Source organism: Misgurnus anguillicaudatus, chromosome 8, assembly GCF_027580225.2.
Source record: "Misgurnus anguillicaudatus chromosome 8, ASM2758022v2, whole genome shotgun sequence".
NCBI classification, from domain to species: domain Eukaryota; kingdom Metazoa; phylum Chordata; class Actinopteri; order Cypriniformes; family Cobitidae; genus Misgurnus; species Misgurnus anguillicaudatus.
This window is the reverse complement of record NC_073344.2, coordinates 15,112,258-15,134,956: the sequence shown is the minus strand read 5'-3', so window position 1 is coordinate 15,134,956 and position 22,699 is coordinate 15,112,258. Positions and strand designations below refer to the sequence as shown.

Below are 22,699 nucleotides of genomic sequence, written 5' to 3'. Positions count from 1 at the left end.
GCAAACATTATGAGAACGCAACCAAGGAAAACCACTTTAGCACAGGGACAATTTACCCACAATGCAAAGAGAAACAGATGGAGTTGAGCCCTCGTCAGTTCCACTGTGTTAAGCCAACGCATTTACATCCCAGCTGATAGACACAAACAAACAAACAGGTTTCATTGTGCATACTCACATCAATCATATCCGAAACGTCGTGGATGTAATATTTCGCCACAACGGCGTTGGTGGCTGCCAGGTTCAATAAATAGTCATTACGAGCTTTTGTGCATTTCAGCTTGTTCTCTGAGTACTTGGCTTGCCTCTAAAAAATGGAAACAAATAGAAGAAATCACAAACAGGAAAGAAATGGGGCATGCTTAAGTTGTTACAAAGGCAGTTCCACACTTGAAATAATGAATTAATTCCCTAAGCACGGATATTTTTTATATATCATATACAGTAATCATTTTGGTAATATAAACACGCCATACAGACTGGGTCTCATCTACTCATATGCTCCAGATGGATCCTGCTGAATTTTTCATCAAAACACAGGAATTCTGAAAGCAGACAGCTGCTTAGTACCATTAATAACACGACCCAGCTGACTGCTACATAATGCTATTGACTAAACAAAATACTTAAAGGAAGAACAAACAGAAGTGATTACTGATCAAATGAGTCATTGTTACATAAGTCAAGTTATGAATGCATGTGTGATGTGAACATTACATAATTTATATCATTTAGTAAATTTGTTAGACACTTTAATACAAATTAATGTACATGTACAGCGGGTAAAATAAGTATTTGACACATCAGCATTTTTATCAGTAAGTGGGCTATTGACACAAAATTTCCACAAGATGTAGCCATCAAGGCAAATATTGAAATCATACAAAGAAGTCAGAACATTTAAGTATACAAGTTGAGTCATAATAAATAAAGTGAAATGACGGTCATATTAAATGCATGCACACCTGCCTGGATATCAAACTGTATTAGTAACTGATACAATAGTTCATAAAGGTTATTAAGGTTGCCAGCAGGTGTATTAAGATGACTGTAACCTGCAAATTCAGGTCATGTTGCAGACACACACACACACACACACACACACACACACATAGAGCATCCATGACTACAACGGTTATAAATAGTGTGAGGCTGAGTGGCTTTCATGCCAACATCTCTACGCATTGCAGCCTGAAAACGGGGATGGGAGGATGGGGGAAGAGAGAGACAGAGACAGACCGATAGCTGGCAAGCATTGAAAACCGTTATGATAAACAATTAATATATATGCATTTATACATATTTTGTACTGTATAATGGAGCAGTCAGTATAAATTATCTTTCTACCACGGCTCTTGTTAAGAATTAGCATGAATTAGGGCACTGACCTGAAATGTTGAATCTGGTATGTGTGAGTAGCCAGCCATTCAGACTCCGGGCTGTCTATGGTCTCACTGACCTTATTGTCCATTCTTACATAAAGCTCAGCCCACACTCATTTTTATAAACCATCAGGTTCACTCAAACTTTAGTGCATTTGCATGACTTTTTGAAATCAAACATTGATGCTCCTAATCTTATAATTAGATCATGAGACTTTAGCATGGATTGTCACTTTGTTTGCCTCGATCATGTTAAACCAAAGACAAACTTTTGCAAAAAATGTATGGGTTTTGGCATAGTGGTAGATGCTATGTCTATCAGTCTTGCAAACAGACATCCGCATTTGGCCCTTGCATTGGTCATGATGATGGGAATGAACTTCGAAGTCATGAAGTGACAGACATCGCATAAAAGCCTGACTGATCCTGTACTGTAAACAGACAGGGTCTTAATCCTCCTCAAGAATGTATTATAGAGCACCTGAATAAGTGAGATTTGGACAGCAATGGCCTTTTCTTTTAAATAAACAGTCTGGCATTATGAGTTTGGCGGCTCGGGAAAGCATTCTCACCTTTTCCTTCATCTTTTCAATCTTCCGGACAGAGCTGCGGCGCTGGGGTCGGTCCTCGTGGCGCAGGAGGTTGACGTTGAGGTCTCCAGACTTGCTAAATTGCTTTTCCTCTTGTTTTTCAGCATCCTTCAGCTTGCTCTCCGCGCTGATGCTCTCCGTATGGTACATGTGATACGTCTTCATCACCTGCAGGAGAAGGTGCACAAGATGATGAATAACGCAAGTCACGCTTGAGTTACCATGAGTCATTCCATCGTATTCATTCAATTTCATCATTCATAATTGAGATATGAATCTGATTACTTTGCTTAGTAGACAGCTGTGCAGAAAGTGTAGATTATTTTGTTAATCAGTTCTATATGTATGGCACTGTACCGTGAAGCACCAACCACTGCGAAATCTCATTGGCCAAAAATGTCACTATCCATACACTCACCTAAAGGATTACCTGTTCAATTTCTCATTGTTGCAATTATCTAATCAACCAATCACTTGGCAGTTGCACAATCTGCTCAGTTACTGGGATTTTCACGCACAACCATTTCTAGGGTTTACAAAGAATGGTGTGAAAATAGAAAAACATCCAGTATGCGGCAGTCCTGTGGGCGAAAATGCCTTGTTGATGCTAGAGGTCAGAGGAGAATGGGCCGACTGATTCAAGCTGATAGAAGGGCAACTTTGACTGAAATTACCATTCGTTATAACCGAGGTATGCAGCAAAGCATTTGTGAAGCCACAACACGCACAACCTTGAGGCGGATGGGCTACAACAGCAGAAGAATCTACCGGGTACCACTCAACTACAAATAGGAAAAAGAGGCTACAATTTGCACAAGCTCACCAAAATTGGACAGTTGAGGTCTGGAAAAATGTTGCCTGGTCTGATGAGTCTCAATTTCTGATGAGAGATTCAGATGGTAGAGTCAGAATTTGGTATAAACAGAATGAGAACATGGATCCATCATGCCTTGTCACCACTGTGCAGGCTGGTGGTGGTGGTGGTGTAATTGTGTGGGGGATGTTTTCTTGGCACACTTTAGGCCCCTTAGTGCCAATTGAGCATCATTTAAATGCCACGGCCTACCTGAGCATTGTTTCTGACCACATCCATCCCTTCATGACCACCATGTACACATCCTCTGATGGCTACTTCCAGCAGGATAATGCACCATGTCACAAAGCTCAGATAATTTCAAATTGGTTTCTTGAACATGACAATGAGTTCACTGTACTAAAATGGCCCCCACAGTCACCAGATCTCAACCCAATAGAGCATCTTTGGGATGTGGTGGAACGGGAGCTTCGTGCCCTGGATGTGCATCCCACAAATCTTCATCAACTGCAAGATGCTATCCTATCAATTTGGGCCAACATTTCTAAAGAATGCTTTCAGCACCTTGTTGAATCAATGCCACATAGAATTAATGCAGTTGTGAAGGCGAAAGGGGGTCAAACACAGTATTAGCATGGTGTTCCTAATAATCCTTTAGGTGAGTGTATGTCGCTGTAATATGTAGCACCACCCACTGCGAAATCTCATTGACCAAAAATGTCACTATACATATGTCACTGTACCTTATAGCACCACCCACTACAAAATTGAATTGGGCAAAAATTTCACTATACAAATGTCGCTGCATTGTATAGCCCCACCCATTGTGACATCTTATTGGTCATAAATCAAGCTACATAGCACAGCATAGCGTAGCCATACCCACTTGGCGTTTCTTTTACATTACATTTCTCATTTGTCCTTTTTGGCTTACAGTGCATTATATTTTTGATATTTACATGTATATTTTGTATGCAGTCGCTGGGAGCGGCTTCACATGTAAACAGTATTAAATATAAAGTGTATCATTTTCTGTGTCACTAGCAGCCCCAAATAGAATTGTAAATAATATTTTTCAAAAACTCCAACAAAATGACAAAGTATTTTAACATTAAGAAATGATATGCTTCACCTGTAAACACACATTTGCTCTTTTTGCTCATATGGCCCCAAATGTTTCATATTTTCATAAAAATGTAAATGGCACTCTGTAATAGAGAGATAACCGAAGGGTTTAAATGTCAAACAACAAACAAAACATTTCAGAAATACTGTTCTCACACTTGCAAGATAAAGATGTTATAATCTTTGGTGATAAAGCGGAAATGAAACTCAATGAAATGATCTCCAGTAGTTTCATTTCAGGAGAGCATTACAGTTCACCGTCAAAGAGATCAGCTGTGTTCCCATCAACACTACAGAAGCAGGCCACCTCATGAATATGCATGCGAGTATAAACTTGGCAGCAGTGTTACCCATAATCCTCTTTTCCACTACAACTCCAAGCTTCTCATTCAGACCTAGGAAAATACGCACAGCACTGACTGAATTAAACTACACATTTCGCTAATTCGGAAAAGGCTTCTTATTGTAGAAATGGGTCATAACAGCTGAATAATCATCCAACAACCTTTACCTCGTTTTTAGTGTAGTTCTTTACAAATTCAATTTTATAAAACAAAGGTAAAATAACTGGATTGATTCAAAGTATTTACATCATTTATCAAGCCCATAGCTCATCTGTCTTTAAAGGTTTATTAATTATAGTTAAAAATCTATTTCTCTACAGAGAAAACAAATGTGATCTTAACTTCCGGAACATAAAAAAAAACTTCCAGCCGATGTGCTCTATTGAAAATTTATCAACACAGGAAAGAAAACAGCACTCTTTATACCATTTCATGGCGACTATAAGTCAGATTTGACTAGCTGTTCAAGGAACCCATTAGTGGCAGTGAAAGAGAGATCAAAGAACGAGAGCAAGTGAAATAGGAGAGGGATTCTCTGCACTATTGCCCTGCTTTATTCTGCTCCTTTTAGCCTGCAGACGCCTGTCTGATGGTGTTTTCAATAAAACGCTTATTAAATCTCCAAGCCTACGGGCATCCACAGACTACTCATTGAGACCGACCCTGACACTAATGTACATACAACTCGGTGCTTTGAATCTCACTTCACACACCCAGATCTTCACTTTATTCCAAAGGTTGTTGAGTGCATCCACAGGATGGCACTGTATTGTATATCCCCCTATATCTTAAACGGGAATATAAGTAGTCTATGTATACTACAATTTTGAGCTTACGATTTATGGTCCGTATTTTCATCACAGTAAAATATGTATAGTTATATGTTAAATTAAATTACCTCCCAAAAGTAGACATAAATAAGGCCCCAAACCTAATTCCTTAGAGACACAGAGTCCAAATTTGCATAATGTGGTGGATGAGCATGAGAAATATTTTATTGGAAGTTTTTTAATACTCTATATGTTTATGATTTGAGTCGTACTTATACCAGCTATAGGGTTAAATGTCTACCCAACAAAGCCAATTTTAACTGTGGGCTGTGCTTCTTCTTTAAAATAATACAAGTTCTACTCATTAAACAGTACAAATGTTCCCGACAAACCGTCCCTAGTATTCCCCGATGGAAAAGCTGTTTCCTCAAACCCATTAGGGTGCAAAAGATATTTCTCAGAGAAGCGCTAGCAGTGTCTCACCCCGAGACATCATCAGCCTTTTTATAACAGGGTCTGGTAAACATACACAGATGTTAGACATATCTAACAGCTAACCAGTGCCAAGACTGGTGTACTCATCTGATTCATACACAATTATTTACATGACATTGCCTTTAACAGATTGATGGAGGGTGATATGTGAAGCTAGAAACGGTATACAGTATAAATTATTTATAAAGATTAAACAACAGTTTACATCATTGTCATTACATATTAAACATTTAGAACAGACATCAGTATATATAGGTACTTACAGTATATCCAAATAATAGTTTAGTAGAATATTAATATCATCATGTTATTATTTCAATGACATGCTTTGTATTCTTCTACATATTCTTGAAACATGGACTAAAACATGAATTAAATTGTAGCTTGCAAGAAAAATCAGTAGTGTCTGTTCATTGATTTGACAGGATCTATATTCTCTAGCGCCAAAGAAAAACTAGGTTAGCACTCAGCACCTCCCAAAGCTGTCAACCATCAGCAACACAGCAAAGACATATTTACAAGCTGATTTGATGGGCATGGCTGGCAAACCTCCAGCAACACTATCTTATTTATAAGCATGGTGAGGTGAGATGCCCTGAGTTTTAAAGAGTAATGCTAGGGCAAGACTGACATTACAGTAATAGGTACATTAACCATAAATACATGTAAGGTTAGTAATCACAAAATGTTATTTTTGGGGTGAACTGCCCATTCAAGGGAACTAAAGCTACACTGGGTTGCTGTAAATTTGCCACCATTAGGCATAGGCCAGTATGAAATTTTGGCAGTATTATTGCCATTACAACACTAAAATGTGTTATTTTCAAATGTCTGCATATACAAACAACTTTTCAAGTGGACACAATATATTTTATTTTCAATAACATACAACATGTATGCCACATAAAAATAAAACCTTTAAATAATCAGGGGTGCAAACTCACAAAGACAGTTTATACAGTATATCAATTATTATTTATATTTGTATTCTAAATATTTTGTAATGTATTAATTACAAATTAAATTAAAGCTGCAAGCAGCGATGGAAGGGCCCTCGCACGCATGTGCACCGCTACCCTATGGCATTAGTAAAGCAGTGAACCAGGGGGATATGAATTAAAGTGGGTAAATATAGGTAGATATTCAAAGGAAAATGTGCAGCAGGTGGCGCTATGACTGTACATGATTATTATTATATTGACGTGTTCAGGCCGGGACCCTTAACACACGTGTGAAGTCTGGAGCAGATCGAACAATGTATGTCTGAATTACAACAGCTTTCTGTTTCATGGCGAAACATCACACTTTGCCAGGCCGCCACGGACACGCCCTTCAACGAAAAGTCAAGATCTTCTGAATATATCATATTAAAGTCCTTAAGATCAGTATTACCAAAAATGATGATGATTTGATTAAATCTCTAAGAGCAGTAAATCACAGCGTAAAACATGTAATTTCCTGCAACCTCTAGGTGGCGCTATGATTAAAGCTGAATATTGGCATTGAAATGTGTTCAGGCCAAGACCCTTATCAAACTTGTGAAGCATGGGGCAGATTGGACATTGTATGCCTGAGTTAGAGCCACTTCCTGTTTCATGGCGAAAATGCCGAAATTTGTCAGGCTGCCACGGACACACCCTCTAACGAAAAGTCAAGATCTCCGCAATTTAACACCGCAAAGGCCTTTAGATGACATTGACCAAATATTACGATGATTTGATTAAATCTGTAGGAGGAGTTTGTTAAAGTATGAAGCCTGGAAATGACCAAATTTGCACAGAAATCACAGCAAAAATTCAAAATGGCCGACTTCCTGTGGGGTTTAGAGCTTAGCTTCAAGAGACTTTTTTGTAAGTCTTGGGGTGATAGATGATCCTACCAAATTTCATATCTGTATGTTTTTCGTAGTGGGGGGGCTGTTCTTTTGAAATTTTGCAGGTGGCGCTATCGAGCCATTTCTACACGCCCACTTCTGGCGCCTATGCCACATGTAAATTTTCGCCACTTCTGACGTGTGTGCAACGTTTTATGACTTTTTGGGCTTGTTTAGCCTGTCAAAAATGCGATTCATTTAGCGATACTTGGCGAGGCCGCCATGGACACGCCCTTTAATGAAAAGTCAAGGTCGTTGTTTTTTATCATCACACAAGGTCTTGAGATTACACTGGTGAAATATGATGTTGATATGGTTAAATATCTAAGAGCAGTAAATCACAGTGTAAAACATGGTATTTCCTGCTGCCTCTAGGTGGCGCTATGAGTGTTACTGAATTATGCCATGTTGATGTGTTCAGGCCTGGACCCTTATCAAACGTGTGAAGTCAGGGGCAGATCGGACATTGTATGCCTGAGTTATAACAACTTCCTGTTTCATGGCGAAACATCACACTTTGCCAGGCCGCCACGGACACGCCCTTCAAAGAAAAGTCAAGATCTTCGCAATTTATCAAGGAAAAGGGCTTAACATCAGTCAGACCAAATATGATGATGATTTGATTAAATCTCTAAGAGCAGTAAATCAGAGCATAAAACATAGTATTTCCTCCTACCTCTAGGTGGCGCTATGAGTGAAGTTGAATATTGGCATTGAAATGTGTTCAGGCCAAGACACTTATCAAACGTATGAAGCGTGGGCCAGATTGGACATTGTATGCCTGAGTTAGAGCCACTTCCTGTTTCATGGCGAAAATGCCGAAATTTGTCAGGCCGCCACGGACACACCCTCTGACGAAAAGTCAAGATCTCCGCAATTTAACATCGCAAAGGCCTTTAGATGAGATTGACCAAATATGACGATGATCGGATTAAATCTGTAGGAGGAGTTCGTTAAAGTATGAAGGCTGGAAATGACCAAATTTGCACAAAAATCAAGGCAAAAATTCAAAATGGCCGACTTCCTGTTGGGTTTAGAGCTTCGCTCCAAGAGACTTTTTTGTAGGTCTTGGGGTGATAGATGATCCCACCAAATTTCGTATCTGTACGTTTTTCGTAGTGGGGGGGCTGTTCTCTTGAAACTTTGCAGGTGGCGCTATCGAGCCATTTCTACACGCCCACTTCTGGCGCCTATGCCACATGTAAATTTTCGCCACTCCTGACATGTGTGCAAAATTTCATGAGTTTTCGAGCATGTTTCGCCCCTCAAAAATGCGATTCACTTTGGAGAAGAAGAAGAATAAATAATAATTAAAGCTGCAAGCAGCGATGGAAGGGCCCTCGCACGCATGTGCACCGCTAACCTATGGCATTAGTAAAGCAGTGAACCAGGGGGATATGAATTAAAGTGGGTAAATACAGGTGGATATTCAAAGGGAAACTGATGTGCCACACCGCCTGTGTGCAGCAGGTGGTGCTATGACTGAAGCTGAATATTGGCATTGAAATGTGTTCAGGCCAAGAACCGTATCAAACATGTGAAGTCTGGGGCAGATCGAACAATGTATGTCTGAATTACAACAGCTTCCAGTTTCATGGCGAAACATCACACTTTGCCAGGCCGCCACGGACACGCCCTTCAACGAAAAGTCAAGATATTCACAATTTATCACCGCAGAGGGCTTTACATCAATCTAACCAAATATGATGATGATTTGATTAAATCTCTAAGAGCAGTAAATCATAGCGTAAAACATGGTATTTCCTGCTACCTCTAGATGGCGCTATGACTGAAGCTGAATATTGGCATTGAAATGTGTTCAGGCCAAGACCCTAATCAAACATGTGAAGCGTGGGGCAGATTGGACATTGTATACCTGAGTTAGAGCCACTTCCTGTTTCATGGCGATAACGCCGAAATTTGGCAGCCCGCCACGGACACACCTTCCAACGAAAAGTCAAGATCTCTGCAATTTAGCATCGCAAAGGCCTTTAGATAAGACCGACCAAATATGACGATGATCGGATTAAATCTGTAGGAGGAGTTTCTTGCAGTATGAAGCCTGGAAATGACCAAATTTGCACAAAAATCAAGGCAAAAATTCAAAATGGCCGACTTCCTGTGGGGTTTAGAGCTTCGCTCCAAGAGACTTTTTTGTAGGTCTTGGGGTGATAGATGATCCTACCAAATTTCGTATCTGTACATTTTTCGTAGCGGGGGGGCTGTTCGCTTGAAATTTTGCAGGTGGCGCTATCGAGCCATTTCTACACGCCCACTTCTGGCGCCTATGCCACATGTAAATTTTCGCCACTTCTGACATGTGTGCAACGTTTTATGACTTTTTGGGCTTGTTTATCCTGTCAAAAATGCGATTCATTGACAGATACTTTGCAAGGCCGCCACGGACACGCCCTTTAATGAAAAGTCAAGGTTGTTGCTTTTTATCTTCACACAAGGTCTTGAGATTACACTGGTGAAATATGATGTTGATATGGTTAAATACCTAAGAGCAGTAAATCACAGCGTAAAACATGGTATTTCCTGCTGCCTCTAGGTGGCGCTATGAGTGTTACTGAATTATGCCATGTTGATGTGTTCAGGCCTGGACCCTTATCAAATGTGTGAAGTCAGGGGCAGATTGGACATTGTATGCCTGAGTTATAACAACTTCCTGTTTCATGGCGAAACATCACACTTTGCCAGGCCGCCACGGACACGCCCTTCAACGAAAAGTCAAGATCTTCGCAATTTATCAAGGAAAAGGGCTTAACATCAGTCAGACCAAATATGATGATGATTTGATTAAATCTCTAAGAGCAGTAAATCAGAGCATAAAACATGGTATTTCCTCCTACCTCTAGGTGGCGCTATGAGTGAAGTTGAATATTGGCATTGAAATGTGTTCAGGCCAAGACCCTTATCAAACGTATGAAGCGTGGGGCAGATTGGACATTGTATGCCTGAGTTAGAGCCACTTCCTGTTTCATGGCGATAACGCTGAACTTTGTCAGGCCGCCACGGACACACCCTCCAACGAAAAGTCAAAAGCTCCGCAATATAACATCGCAAAGGCCTTTAGATGAGATTGACCAAATATGACGATGATCGGATTAAATCTGTAGGAGGAGTTCGTTAAAGTATGAAGGCTGGAAATGACCAAATTTGCACAAAAATCAAGGCAAAAATTCAAAATGGCGGACTTCCTGTTGGGTTTAGAGCTTCGCTCCAAGAGACTTTTTTGTAGGTCTTGGGGTGATAGATGATCCTACCAAATTTCGTATTTGTACGTTTTTTGTAGCGGGGGGGCTGTTCTCTTGAAATTTTGCAGGTGGCGCTATCGAGCCATTTCTAGACGCCCACTTCTGGCGCCTATGCCACATGTAAATTTTCGCCACTCCTGACATGTGTGCAAAATTTCATGAGTTTTCGAGCATGTTTCGCCCCTCAAAAATGCGATTCACTTTGGAGAAGAAGAAGAATAAATAATAATAATAATAATAATAAATATAGCTGCAAGCAGCAATGGCGGGCCCTCACACGTTTTTTTACCGCTACACGGTGCCTCCGAGAAAATGATGCACGGTGGGCATGTGCATCAAGTGGGTAAATATCAGTGGAATATTTCATGTTGCTACTGATCCATTTTGGTACTGTAGGTAAAAGAAACCCCACATTTTAGACAAATGGAGGCGCTAGTGAGACACTAAATAGACACGCCTTTATCTGACGTTTTTGTCAACACTTAACAGCCGACAACTCTGATGTGTTTGCCAAATTTAAATTTAATCTAAGCACGCCAAGAGCCTTAAATATGCCTTAAATTAAAGTAAAGTTTGAAGCATTGCCATGGCAACAGCGTTCGAAATGTCAAAAATTCCTTCAATTTAGCATCTGCAAAGTCTCAGCATCATGATAACCACTTTTGGTGTCAATCGCATAAACATTCTAGGAGGAGTATTTAAAAGAACATCACATGGAACTGTCAAAAAAATCAACCTTTGTGACTGCAACACTTCCTGGCGCCTAGTGGTGGCGCTATACCCGAGACTCACAATAGGCACATCGATGCAATCAGAATCTTCAGACGAACAAACACCCCGTGTGTCATCACAATAAGACATTTTTTTACCTTAGATATTAGACACTTCCTGTTTCTCTGATTTCGCCATGAATTTGTCGCCTCGCCATGGCAGAACCGTTCGAGATATCAAAAATCCCTTCGCAATTTAGCAAGTACAATGTCTCGGCATCATGATCAGCACGTTTGGTGTCAATCCCATGAATCCCCTAGAAGGAGTATTCAAAAGTTCACCGTATGCATTTTTGAAACCATCCAAAATGGCCGACTTCCTGTGAGGCGGAGCTAATAGGTTTGATTGTGAAAGTTGTTCGGGTCGATGAGATCTATATACGTACCAACTTTCGTACATGTGCGTACATGTTTGCCCGATTTGTGCACCAATATTTTTTTTGCATTACAGGGGGCGCTACAGAGCCCTACTGCCACACCCGTGTTCCAGCGTTTGCCCAGTCCTAATGGCCAATGACTTTGAGGTCTGTGCCAAATTCCCGGTGTTTTCGAGCATGTTAAGGCACCCAAAGTGCATGCCAAGTGCTTAAATATCCCTGAAAATGAAAGTAAAGTTTGACGTGTTGCCATGGGAGCAGCATTCGAGATATCAAAAATCCCTTCGCAATTTATCATCTACAATGCCTCAGCATCATGTTGACCACTTTTGGTGTCAATCGCATGAAAATCCTAGGAGGAGAATTTAAAAGAACATTGCATGGAACTGTCAAAAAATCCACCTTTTGTGACTGCCACACTTCCTGGTGCCTGTTGGTGGCGCTATACCCGAGACTCACAATAGGCACATCGATGCGATCGGAATCCTTGGCCGAACATACACACTGCGTTTCATCCCAATAAGACATTTTTTGCTTTAGATATTAGACACTTCCTGTTTCTCTGAATTCGCCATAAATTTGTCGCTTCGCCATGGCAACACCGTTCGAGATATCAAAAATCCCTTCGCAATTTAGCAAGTCCAATGTCTCAGCATCATGTTCACCACGTTTGGTGTCAATTGTATGAATTCCCTAGGAGAAGTATTTAAAAGTTCATGACTGACACACTTCCTGGCGCCTGGTGGTGGCGCTATACCCGAGACTTACAATAGGCACATCGATGCGATCGGAATCTTCAGACGAACAAACGCCCCGCGTGTCATCACTATAAGACATTTTTTGCCTTAGATATTAGACACTTCCTGTTTCTCTGATTTCGCCATGACTTTGCCGCTTCGCCATGGCAAGACCGTTCGAGATATCAAAAATCCCTTCGCAATTTAGCAAGTCCAATGTCTTGACATCATGATCACCACGTTTGGTGTCATTTGCATGAATCCCCTAGGAGGAGTATTCAAAAGTTCACCGCATGCATTTTTTAAACAATCCAAAATGGCGGACTTCCTGTTGGGCGGAGCTAAAATGTTAGAGGGCGAAAGTTGTTCGGGTCGATGAGATCTATATGTGTACCAACTTTCGTAAATGTGCGTACATGTTTGCCTGATCTGTGCACTCCTGTTTGTTTTTGCATTACAGGGGGCGCTACAGAGCCCCTGTGTCACGCCCGTGTTCCAGCCTTTGGCTTTCGGCGATCACGGACGACTCTGATGTCTGTGCCAAATTTCAAGAGTTTTCGAGTATGTTAAGGCCCCCAAAATGTCCAAAAGTGTTGAAAAAAATAATAAAAAAAAAAAAAATAAAAATAATAATCCGAGCAAAAACAATAGGGCTTCGCACCTTTCGGTGCAGGCCATTCTGGCCTGCTCCTCGGTGCTCGGGCCCTAATTAAAACTGCAAGCAGTGATGGAAGGGCCCTCGCACGCATGTGCACCGCCACTCTATGGCCTTAGTAAAGCAATGAACCAGGGGGATTGAAATTTCAGTGGGTAAATATAGGCGGATATTCAAAGGAACGTTGAAGTGCCACACCTCCTTTGTGCAGCAGGTGGCGCTATGATTGTATTTGATTGTTGTAACATTGATGTGTTGAGGCCAGGACCCTTGTCAAACGTATGATGTCTGTGACAGGTCGGACATTGCATGCCTGAGTTACAACAGCTTTCTCATGGAGAAACATCACTCTTTGCGAGGCTGCCACGGACACGCCCTTCAACGAAAAGTCAAGATCTTCGCAATTTATCATCGCAAAGGGCTTAAGATCAGTCTCACCTGATATGATAATGATTTGATTAAATCTCTGAGAACAGTGAATCACAGCGTAAAACATGGCATTTCCTGCTACCTCTAGGTGGCGCTAGGACTGAAGCTGAATATTGGCATTGAAATGTGTTCAGGCCAAGACTCTTATCAAACATGTGAAGTGTGGGGCAGATTGGACATTGTATGCCTTAGTTATAACAACTTCCTGTTTCATGGCGAAAACGCTGAACTTTGTCAGGCCGCCACGTACACAACTTCCAACGAAAAGACAAAAGCTCCGCAATTTAACATCGCAAAGGCCTTTAGATGAGATTGACCAAATATGATGACGATCTAACAAAATCTCTAGGAGGAGTTCGTTAAAGTACGAAGCCTGGAAATGACAAAATTTGCACAGAAATTACAGCAAAAATTCAAAATGGCTGACTTCCTGTGAGGTTTAGAGCTTCGCTCCAAGAGACTTTTTTGTAGGTCTTGGGGTGACATATGACCCTACCAAATTTCGTATCTGTAGGATTTTCGTAGCGGCGGGGCTGTTCTCTTGAAATTTTGCAGGTGGCGCTATCGAGCCATTTCTGCACGCCCACTTCTGGCGCCTATGCCACATGTAAATTTTTGCCACTTCTGACGTGTGTGCAACGTTTTATGACTTTTTGAGCTTGTTAAGCCTGTCAAAATGCGATTCATTTAGCGATACTTTGCCAGGCCGCCACGGACACGCCCTTTAATGAAAAGTCAAGGTCGTTGCTTTTTATCATCACACAAGGTCTTGAGATTACACTGGTGAAATATGATGTTGATATGGTTAAATACCTAAGAGCAGTAAGTCACAGCATCAAACATGGTATTTCCTGCTGCCTCTAGGTGGCGCTATGAGTGTTACTGAATTATGCCATGTTGATGTGTTCAGGCCTGGACCCTTATCAAACGTGTGAAGTCAGGGGCGGATCGAACAATGTATGCCTGAATTACATCAGCTTCCTGTTTCATGGCGAAACATAGATCGGATAATGTATGCCTGAATTACAACAGCTTCCTGTTTCATGTCAAAACATCACACTTTGCCAGGCCGCCACGGACACGCCCTTCAACGAAAAGTCAAGATCTTTGCAATTTATCACAGAAAAGGGCTTAACATCAGTCTGACCAAATATGATGATGATTTGATTAAATCTCTAAGAGCAGTAAATCACAGCGTAAAACATGGCATTTCCTGCTACCTCTAGGTGGCACTATGACTGAAGCTGAATATTGGCATTGAAATGTGTTCAGGCCAAGACCCTTATCAAACATGTGAAGCGTGGGGCAGATTGGACATTGTATGCCTGAGTTATAACAACTTCCTGTTTCATGGCGAAAATGCCTAACTTTGTCAGGCCGCCACGAACACACCCTCCAACGAAAAGTCAAGATCTCCGCAATTTAACTTCGCAAAGGCCTTTAGATGAGATTGACCAAATATGATGATGATCGGAATAAATCTCTAGGAGGAGTTCGTTAAAGTACGACGCTTGGAAATGTAAAAAAATGACAGAGAAAATTCAAAATGGCTGACTTCCTGTGGGGTTTAGAGCTTAGTTCCAAGAGAGTTTTTTGGAGGTCTTGGGGTGATAGATGATCCTACCAAAATTCGTATCTGTACGTTTTTCGTAGCGGGGGGGCTGTTCTCTTGAAATTTTGCAGGTGGCGCTATCGAGCCATTTCTACACGCCCACTTCTGACGCCTATACCACATGTAAATTTTCGCCACTTCTGACGCGTGTGCAAAATTTCATGAGTTTTTGAGCATGATTAGGCCTTCAAAAATGCGATTCATTTCGGAAAATAATAATCATAATAATAATTAAAGCTGCAAGCAGCGATGGAAGGGCCCTCGCACGCATGTGCACCGCTACCCTATGGCATTAGTAAAGCAGTGAACCAGGGGGATATGAATTAAAGAAAGTGGGTAAATATAGGTAGATATTCAAAGGAAAATGTGCAGCAGGTGGCGCTATGACTGTACATGATTATTATTATATTGACGTGTTCAGGCCGGGACCCTTAACACACGTGTGAAGTCTCGAGCAGATCGAACAATGTATGTCTGAATTACAACAGCTTTCTGTTTCAGGGCAAAACATCACACTTTGCCAAGCCGCCACGGACACGCCCTTCAACGAAAAGTCAAGATCTTCTGAATATATCATATTAAAGTCCTTAAGATCAGTATTACCAAAAATGATGATGATTTGATTAAATATCTAAGAGCAGTAAATCACAGCGTAAAACATGTAATTTCCTGCAACCTCTAGGTGGCGCTATGATTAAAGCTGAATATTGGCATTGAAATGTGTTCAGGCCAAGACCCTTATCAAACTTGTGAAGCATGGGGCAGATTGGACATTGTATGCCTGAGTTAGAGCCACTTCCTGTTTCATGGCGAAAATGCCGAAATTTGTCAGGCTGCCACGGACACACCCTCTAACGAAAAGTCAAGATCTCCGCAATTTAACATCGCAAAGGCCTTTAGATGACATTGACCAAATATTACGATGATAGGATTAAGTCTGTAGGAGGAGTTCGTTAAAGTATGAAGCCTGGAAATGACCAAATTTGCACAGAAATCACAGCAAAAATTCAAAATGGCCGACTTCCTGTGGGGTTTAGAGCTTAGCTTCAAGAGACTTTTTTGTAAGTCTTGGGGTGATAGATGATCCTACCAAATTTCATATCTGTATGTTTTTCGTAGTGGGGGGGCTGTTCTTTTGAAATTTTGCAGGTGGCGCTATCGAGCCATTTCTACACGCCCACTTCTGGCGCCTATGCCACATGTAAATTTTCGCCACTTCTGACGTGTGTGCAACGTTTTATGACTTTTTGGGCTTGTTTAGCCTGTCAAAAATGCGATTCATTTAGCGATACTTGGCGAGGCCGCCATGGACACGCCCTTTAATGAAAAGTCAAGGTCGTTGTTTTTTATCATCACACAAGGTCTTGAGATTACACTGGTGAAATATGATGTTGATATGGTTAAATATCTAAGAGCAGTAAATCACAGCGTAAAACATGGTATTTCCTGCTGCCTCTAGGTGGCGCTATGAGTGTTACTGAATTATGCCATGTTGATGTGTTCAGGCCTGGACCCTTATCAAACGTGTGAAGTCAGGGGCAGATCGGACATTGTATGCCTGAGTTATAACAACTTCCTGTTTCATGGCGAAACATCACACTTTGCCAGGCCGCCACGGACACGCCCTTCAACGAAAAGTCAAGATCTTCGCAATTTATCAAGGAAAAGGGCTTAACATCAGTCAGACCAAATATGATGATGATTTGATTAAATCTCTAAGAGCAGTAAATCAGAGCATAAAACATGGTATTTCCTCCTACCTCTAGGTGGCGCTATGAGTGAAGTTGAATATTGGCATTGAAATGTGTTCAGGCCAAGACCCTTATCAAACGTATGAAGCGTGGGCCAGATTGGACATTGTATGCCTGAGTTAGAGCCACTTCCTGTTTCATGGCGAAAATGCCGAAATTTGTCAGGCCGCCACGGACACACCCTCTGACGAAAAGTCAAGATCTCCGCAATTTAACATCGCAAAGGCCTTTAGATGAGATTGACCAAATATGATGATGATCGGATTAAATCTGTAGGAGGAGTTCGTTAAAGTATGAAGGCTGGAAATGACCAAATTTGCACAAAAATCAAGGCAAAAATTCAAAATGGCCGACTTCCTGTTGGGTTTAGAGCTTCGCTCCAAGAGACTTTTTTGTAGGTCTTGGGGTGATAGATGATCCTACCAAATTTCGTATCTGTACGTTTTTCGTAGTGGGGGGGCTGTTCTCTTGAAATTTTGCAGGTGGCGCTATCGAGCCATTTCTACACGCCCACTTCTGGCGCGTATGCCACATGTAAATTTTCGCCACTCCTGACATGTGTGCAAAATTTCATGAGTTTTCGAGCATGTTTCGCCCCTCAAAAATGCGATTCACTTTGGAGAAGAAGAAGAATAAATAATAATAATAATAATAAACGGAGCAGAAACAATAGGGTCCTCACACTTGTGTGCTCGGGCCCTAATAATAATAATAATAATAATAATAAACCGAGCAAAAACAATAGGGTCCTCGCACCCCGGTGTGCTCGGGCCCTAATTAAAGCTGCAAGCAGCGATGGAAGGGCCCTCGCACGCATGTGCACCGCTACCCTATGGCATTAGTAAAGCAGTGAACCAGGGGGATATGAATTAAAGTGGGTAAATACAGGTGGATATTCAAAGGGAAACTGATGTGCCACACCGCCTGTGTGCAGCATGTGGTGCTATGACTGAAGCTGAATATTGGCATTGAAATGTGTTCAGGCCAAGAACCTTATCAAACATGTGAAGTCTGGGGCAGATCGAACAATGTATGTCTGAATTACAACAGCTTCCTGTTTCATGGCGAAACATCACATTTGCCAGGCCGCCACGAACACGCCCTTCAATGAAAAGTCAAGATATTCACAATTCATCACCGCAGAGGGCTTTACATCAATCTAACCAAATATGATGATGATTTGATTAAATCTCTAAGAGCAGTAAATCATAGCGTAAAACATGGTATTTCCTGCTACCTCTAGGTGGCGCTATGACTGAAGCTGAATATTGGCATTGAAATGTGTTCAGGCCAAGACCCTAATCAAACATGTGAAGCGTGGGGCAGATTGGACATTGTATACCTGAGTTAGAGCCACTTCCTGTTTCATGGCGAAAACACCGAAATTTGGCAGCCCGCCACGGACACACCCTCCAACGAAAAGTCAAGATCTCTGTAATTTAGCATCGCAAAGGCCTTTAGATAAGACCGACCAAATATGACGATGATCAGATTAAATCTGTAGGAGGAGTTTGTTGCAGTATGAAGCCTGGAAATGACCAAATTTGCACAAAAATCAAGGCAAAAATTCAAAATGGCCGACTTCCTGTGGGGTTTAGAGCTTCGCTCCAAGAGACTTTTTTGTAGGTCTTGGGGTGATAGATGATCCTACCAAATTTCGTATCTGTACATTTTTCGTAGCGGGGGGGCTGTTCGCTTGAAATTTTGCAGGTGGCGCTATCGAGCCATTTCTACACGCCCACTTCTGGCGCCTATGTCACATGTAAATTTTCGCCACTTCTGACATGTGTGCAACGTTTTATGACTTTTTGAGCTTGTTTAGCCTGTCAAAAATGCGATTCATTTACCGATACTTTGCGAGGCCGCCACGGACACGCCCTTTAATGAAAAGTCAAGGTCGTTGCTTTTTATCATCACACAAGGTCTTGAGATTACACTGGTGAAATATGATGTTGATATGGTTAAATATCTAAGAGCAGTAAATCACAGCGTAAAACATGGTATTTCCTGCTGCCTCTAGGTGGCGCTATGAGTGTTACTGAATTTTGCCATGTTGATGTGTTCAGGCCTGGACCCTTATCAAACGTGTGAAGTCAGGGGCAGATCGGACATTGTATGCCTGAGTTATAACAACTTACTGTTTCATGGCGAAACATCACACTTTGCCAGGCCACCACGGACACGCCCTTCAACGAAAAGTCAAGATCTTCGCAATTTATCAAGGAAAAGGGCTTAACATCAGTCAGACCAAATATGATGATGATTTGATTAAATCTCTAAGAGCAGTAAATCAGAGCATAAAACATGGTATTTCCTCCTACCTCTAGGTGGCGCTATGAGTGAAGTTGAATATTGGCATTGAAATGTGTTCAGGCCAAGACCCTTATCAAACGTATGAAGCGTGGGCCAGATTGGACATTGTATCCCTGAGTTAGAGCCACTTCCTGTTTCATGGCGTAAATGCCGAAATTTGTCAGGCCGCCACGGACACACCCTCTGACGAAAAGTCAAGATCTCCGCAATTTAACATCGCAAAGGCCTTTAGATGAGATTGACCAAATATGACGATGATCGGATTAAATCTGTAGGAGGAGTTCGTTAAAGTATGAAGGCTGGAAATGACCAAATTTGCACAAAAATCAAGGCAAAAATTCAAAATGGCGGACTTCCTGTTGGGTTTAGAGCTTCGCTCCAAGATACTTTTTTGTAGGTCTTGGGGTGATAGATGATCCTACCAAATTTCGTATCTGTACGTTTTTCGTAGCGGGGGGGCTGTTCTCATGAAATTTTGCAGGTGGCGCTATCGAGCCATTTCTACACGCCCACTTCTGGCGCCTATGCCACATGTAAATTTTCGCCACTCCTGACATGTGTGCAAAATTTCATGAGTTTTCGAGCATGTTTCGCCCCTCAAAAATGCGATTCACTTTGGAGAAGAAGAATAAAACTGCAAGCAGTGATGGAAGGGCCCTCGCACTCATGTGCACCGCCACTCTATGGCCTTAGTAAAGCAATAAACCAGGGGGATTGAAATTTCTGTGGATAAATATAGGTGGATATTCAAAGGAACTTTGAAGTGCCACTACTTCTTTATGCAGCAGGTGGCGCTATGATTGTAATTGATCGTTGTAACATTGATGTGTTGAGGCCAGGACCCTTGTCAAACGTATGATGTCTGTGACAGGTCGGACATTGCATGTCTGAGTTACAACAGCTTTCTCATGGCGAAAAATCAAACTTTGACAGGCCACAACGGACACGCCCCTTTAACGAAATGTCAAGATCTTCACAATTTATCATTGTGAAGTCCCTAAGTTCAGACTGACCAAATATGATGATGATCTGAATACATTTTAATGAGCAGTAAATCACAGTGTAAAACATGTCATTTCCTGCTTCCAGCAGGTGGCGCTATAACTTTTACTGAATATTGCCATGTTGATGTGTTCAGGCCAGGACACTTATCAAACTTGTGAAGTGTGGGTCAGATTGGACATTTTAAACCTGAGTTAGAACAACTTCCTGTTTCATTGAGAAACACAGAAATTTGGCAAGCCGCCACATACACACCCTCCATTGAAATGTCAAGATCTCCGCAATTTAGCATTGCAAAGCCCTTTAGATGACACTCACCAAATATGATGATTATCTGATTCAATTTATAGGAGGAGTTTGTTAAAATACGAAGGCCAGAAATGGCAAAATTTGCACTCAAATTACAGAGAAAATTCAAAATGGCTGACTTCCTGTGGGGTTTAGAGCTTTGCTTCAAGAGACTTTTTTGTAGGTCTTGGGGTGATACATGATCCTACCGCATTTCGTATCTGTGCGATTAACGTAGCGGGGGGGCTGCTCTATTGAATTTTTGTAGGTGGCGCTATAGAGCCATTTTAACACCCCAAGTTCTGAAGCCTATATCACATGAAAATATTCGCCACTTTTGACACGTGTGCAACGTTTCATGACTTTTTGAGCTCGTTTAGGCTGTCAAAAATGGGATTCATTTAGCGATACTTTGCGAGGCCGCAACGGACACGCCCTTTAACGAAAAGTCAAGGTCGTTGCTATTTATCATCACACAAGGTCTTGAGATTAGACTGATGAAATATGATGTTGATATGGCTAAATCTCTAAGAGCAATAAGTCACAGCATCAAACATGGTATTTCCTGCTGCCTCTAGGTGGCGCTATGACTGATACTGAATTATGCCATGTTGATGTGTTCAGGCCGGGACCCTTATGAAACGTGTGAAGTTGGGGGCAGATCGGACTATGTATGTCTGAATTACAACAGCTTCCTGTTTCATGGTGAAACATCACACTTTGCCAGGCCGCCACGGACACGCCCTTCAACGAAAAGTCAAGATCTTTGCAATTTATCACTGCAACAGGCTTAACATCAGTCAGACCAAATATGATGATGATTTGATTAAATCTCTAAGAGCAGTAAATCACAGCGTAAAACATGGCATTTCCTCCTACCTCTAGGTGGCGCTATGAGTGAAGTTGAATATTGGCATTGAAATGTGTTCAGGCCAAGACTCTTATCAAACGTATGAAGCGTGGGGCAGATTGGACATTGTATGCCTGAGTTAGAGCCACTTCCTGTTTCATGGCGAAAATGCAGAAATTTGTCAGGCCGCCACGGACACACCCTCCAACGAAAAGTCAAAAGCTCCGCAATTTAACATCGCAAAGGCCTTTAGATGAGATTGACCAAATATGATGATGATCGGATTAAATCTGTAGGAGGAGTTCGTTAAAGTATGAAGCCTGGAAATGACCAAATTTGCACAAAAATCAAGGCAAAAATTAAAAATGGCGGACTTCCTGTTGGGTTTAGAGCTTCGCTCCAAGAGACTTTTTTGTAGGTCTTGGGGTGATAGATGATCCTACCAAATTTCGTATCTGTACGTTTTTCGTAGCGGGGGGGCTGTTCTCTTGAAATTTTGCAGGTGGCGCTATCGAGCCATTTCTACACGCCCACTTCTGGCGCCTATACCACATGTAAATTTTCGCCACTTCTGACATGTGTGCAAAATTTCATGAGTTTTCGAGCATGTTTTGCCCCTCAAAAATGCGATTCACTTTGGAGAAGAAGAAGAATAAATAATAATAATAATAATAATAATAATAATAATAATAATAATAATAAACCGAGCAAAAACAATAGGGTCCTCGCACCCCGGTGTGCTCGGGCCCTAATTAAAGCTGCAAGCAGCGATGGAAGGGCCCTCGCACGGATGTGCACCGCCACCCTATGGCATTAGTTAAGCAGTGAACCAGGGGGATATGAATTAAAGTGGGTAAATATAGGTGGATATTCAAAGGACAAAAAATGTGCCACACCGCCTGTGTGCAGCAGGTGGCGCTATAACTGTACCTGATTATTGTTATATTGACGTGTTCAGGCCGGGACCCTTATCAAACTTGTGAAGTCAGGGGCAGATCGGATAATGTATGCCTGAATTACAACAGCTTCCTGTTTCATGGCGAAATATCACACTTTGCCAGGCTGCCATGGACACGCCCTTCAACGAAAAGTCAAGATCTTTGCAATTTATCACGGCAAAGGGCTTAACATCAATCTGACCAAATATGATGATGATTTGATTAAATCTCTAAGAGCAGTAAATCACAGCGTAAAACATGGCATTTCCTGCTACCTCTAGGTGGCGCTATGACTGAAGTTGAATATTGGCATTAAAATGTGTT

At 41.6% G+C, this 22,699-nt stretch overlaps 1 protein-coding gene across 2 annotated transcripts in view; it reads right to left on the bottom strand.

Moving 5' to 3' along the window:
• The window catches only part of srgap3 (SLIT-ROBO Rho GTPase activating protein 3), a 197,775-nt gene that overhangs the window by 50,639 nt on the left and 124,437 nt on the right, over positions 1-22,699 (bottom strand). For both annotated transcript variants that reach the window (XM_055212339.2, XM_055212340.2), the window contains exons 5-6: positions 1,955-2,140; positions 179-307 (exon numbers count right to left, since the gene is read on the bottom strand). In XM_055212339.2, coding sequence (XP_055068314.1) covers positions 179-307; positions 1,955-2,140 — 315 coding nt within the window. The remainder of the gene's footprint in view (positions 1-178; positions 308-1,954; positions 2,141-22,699) is intronic.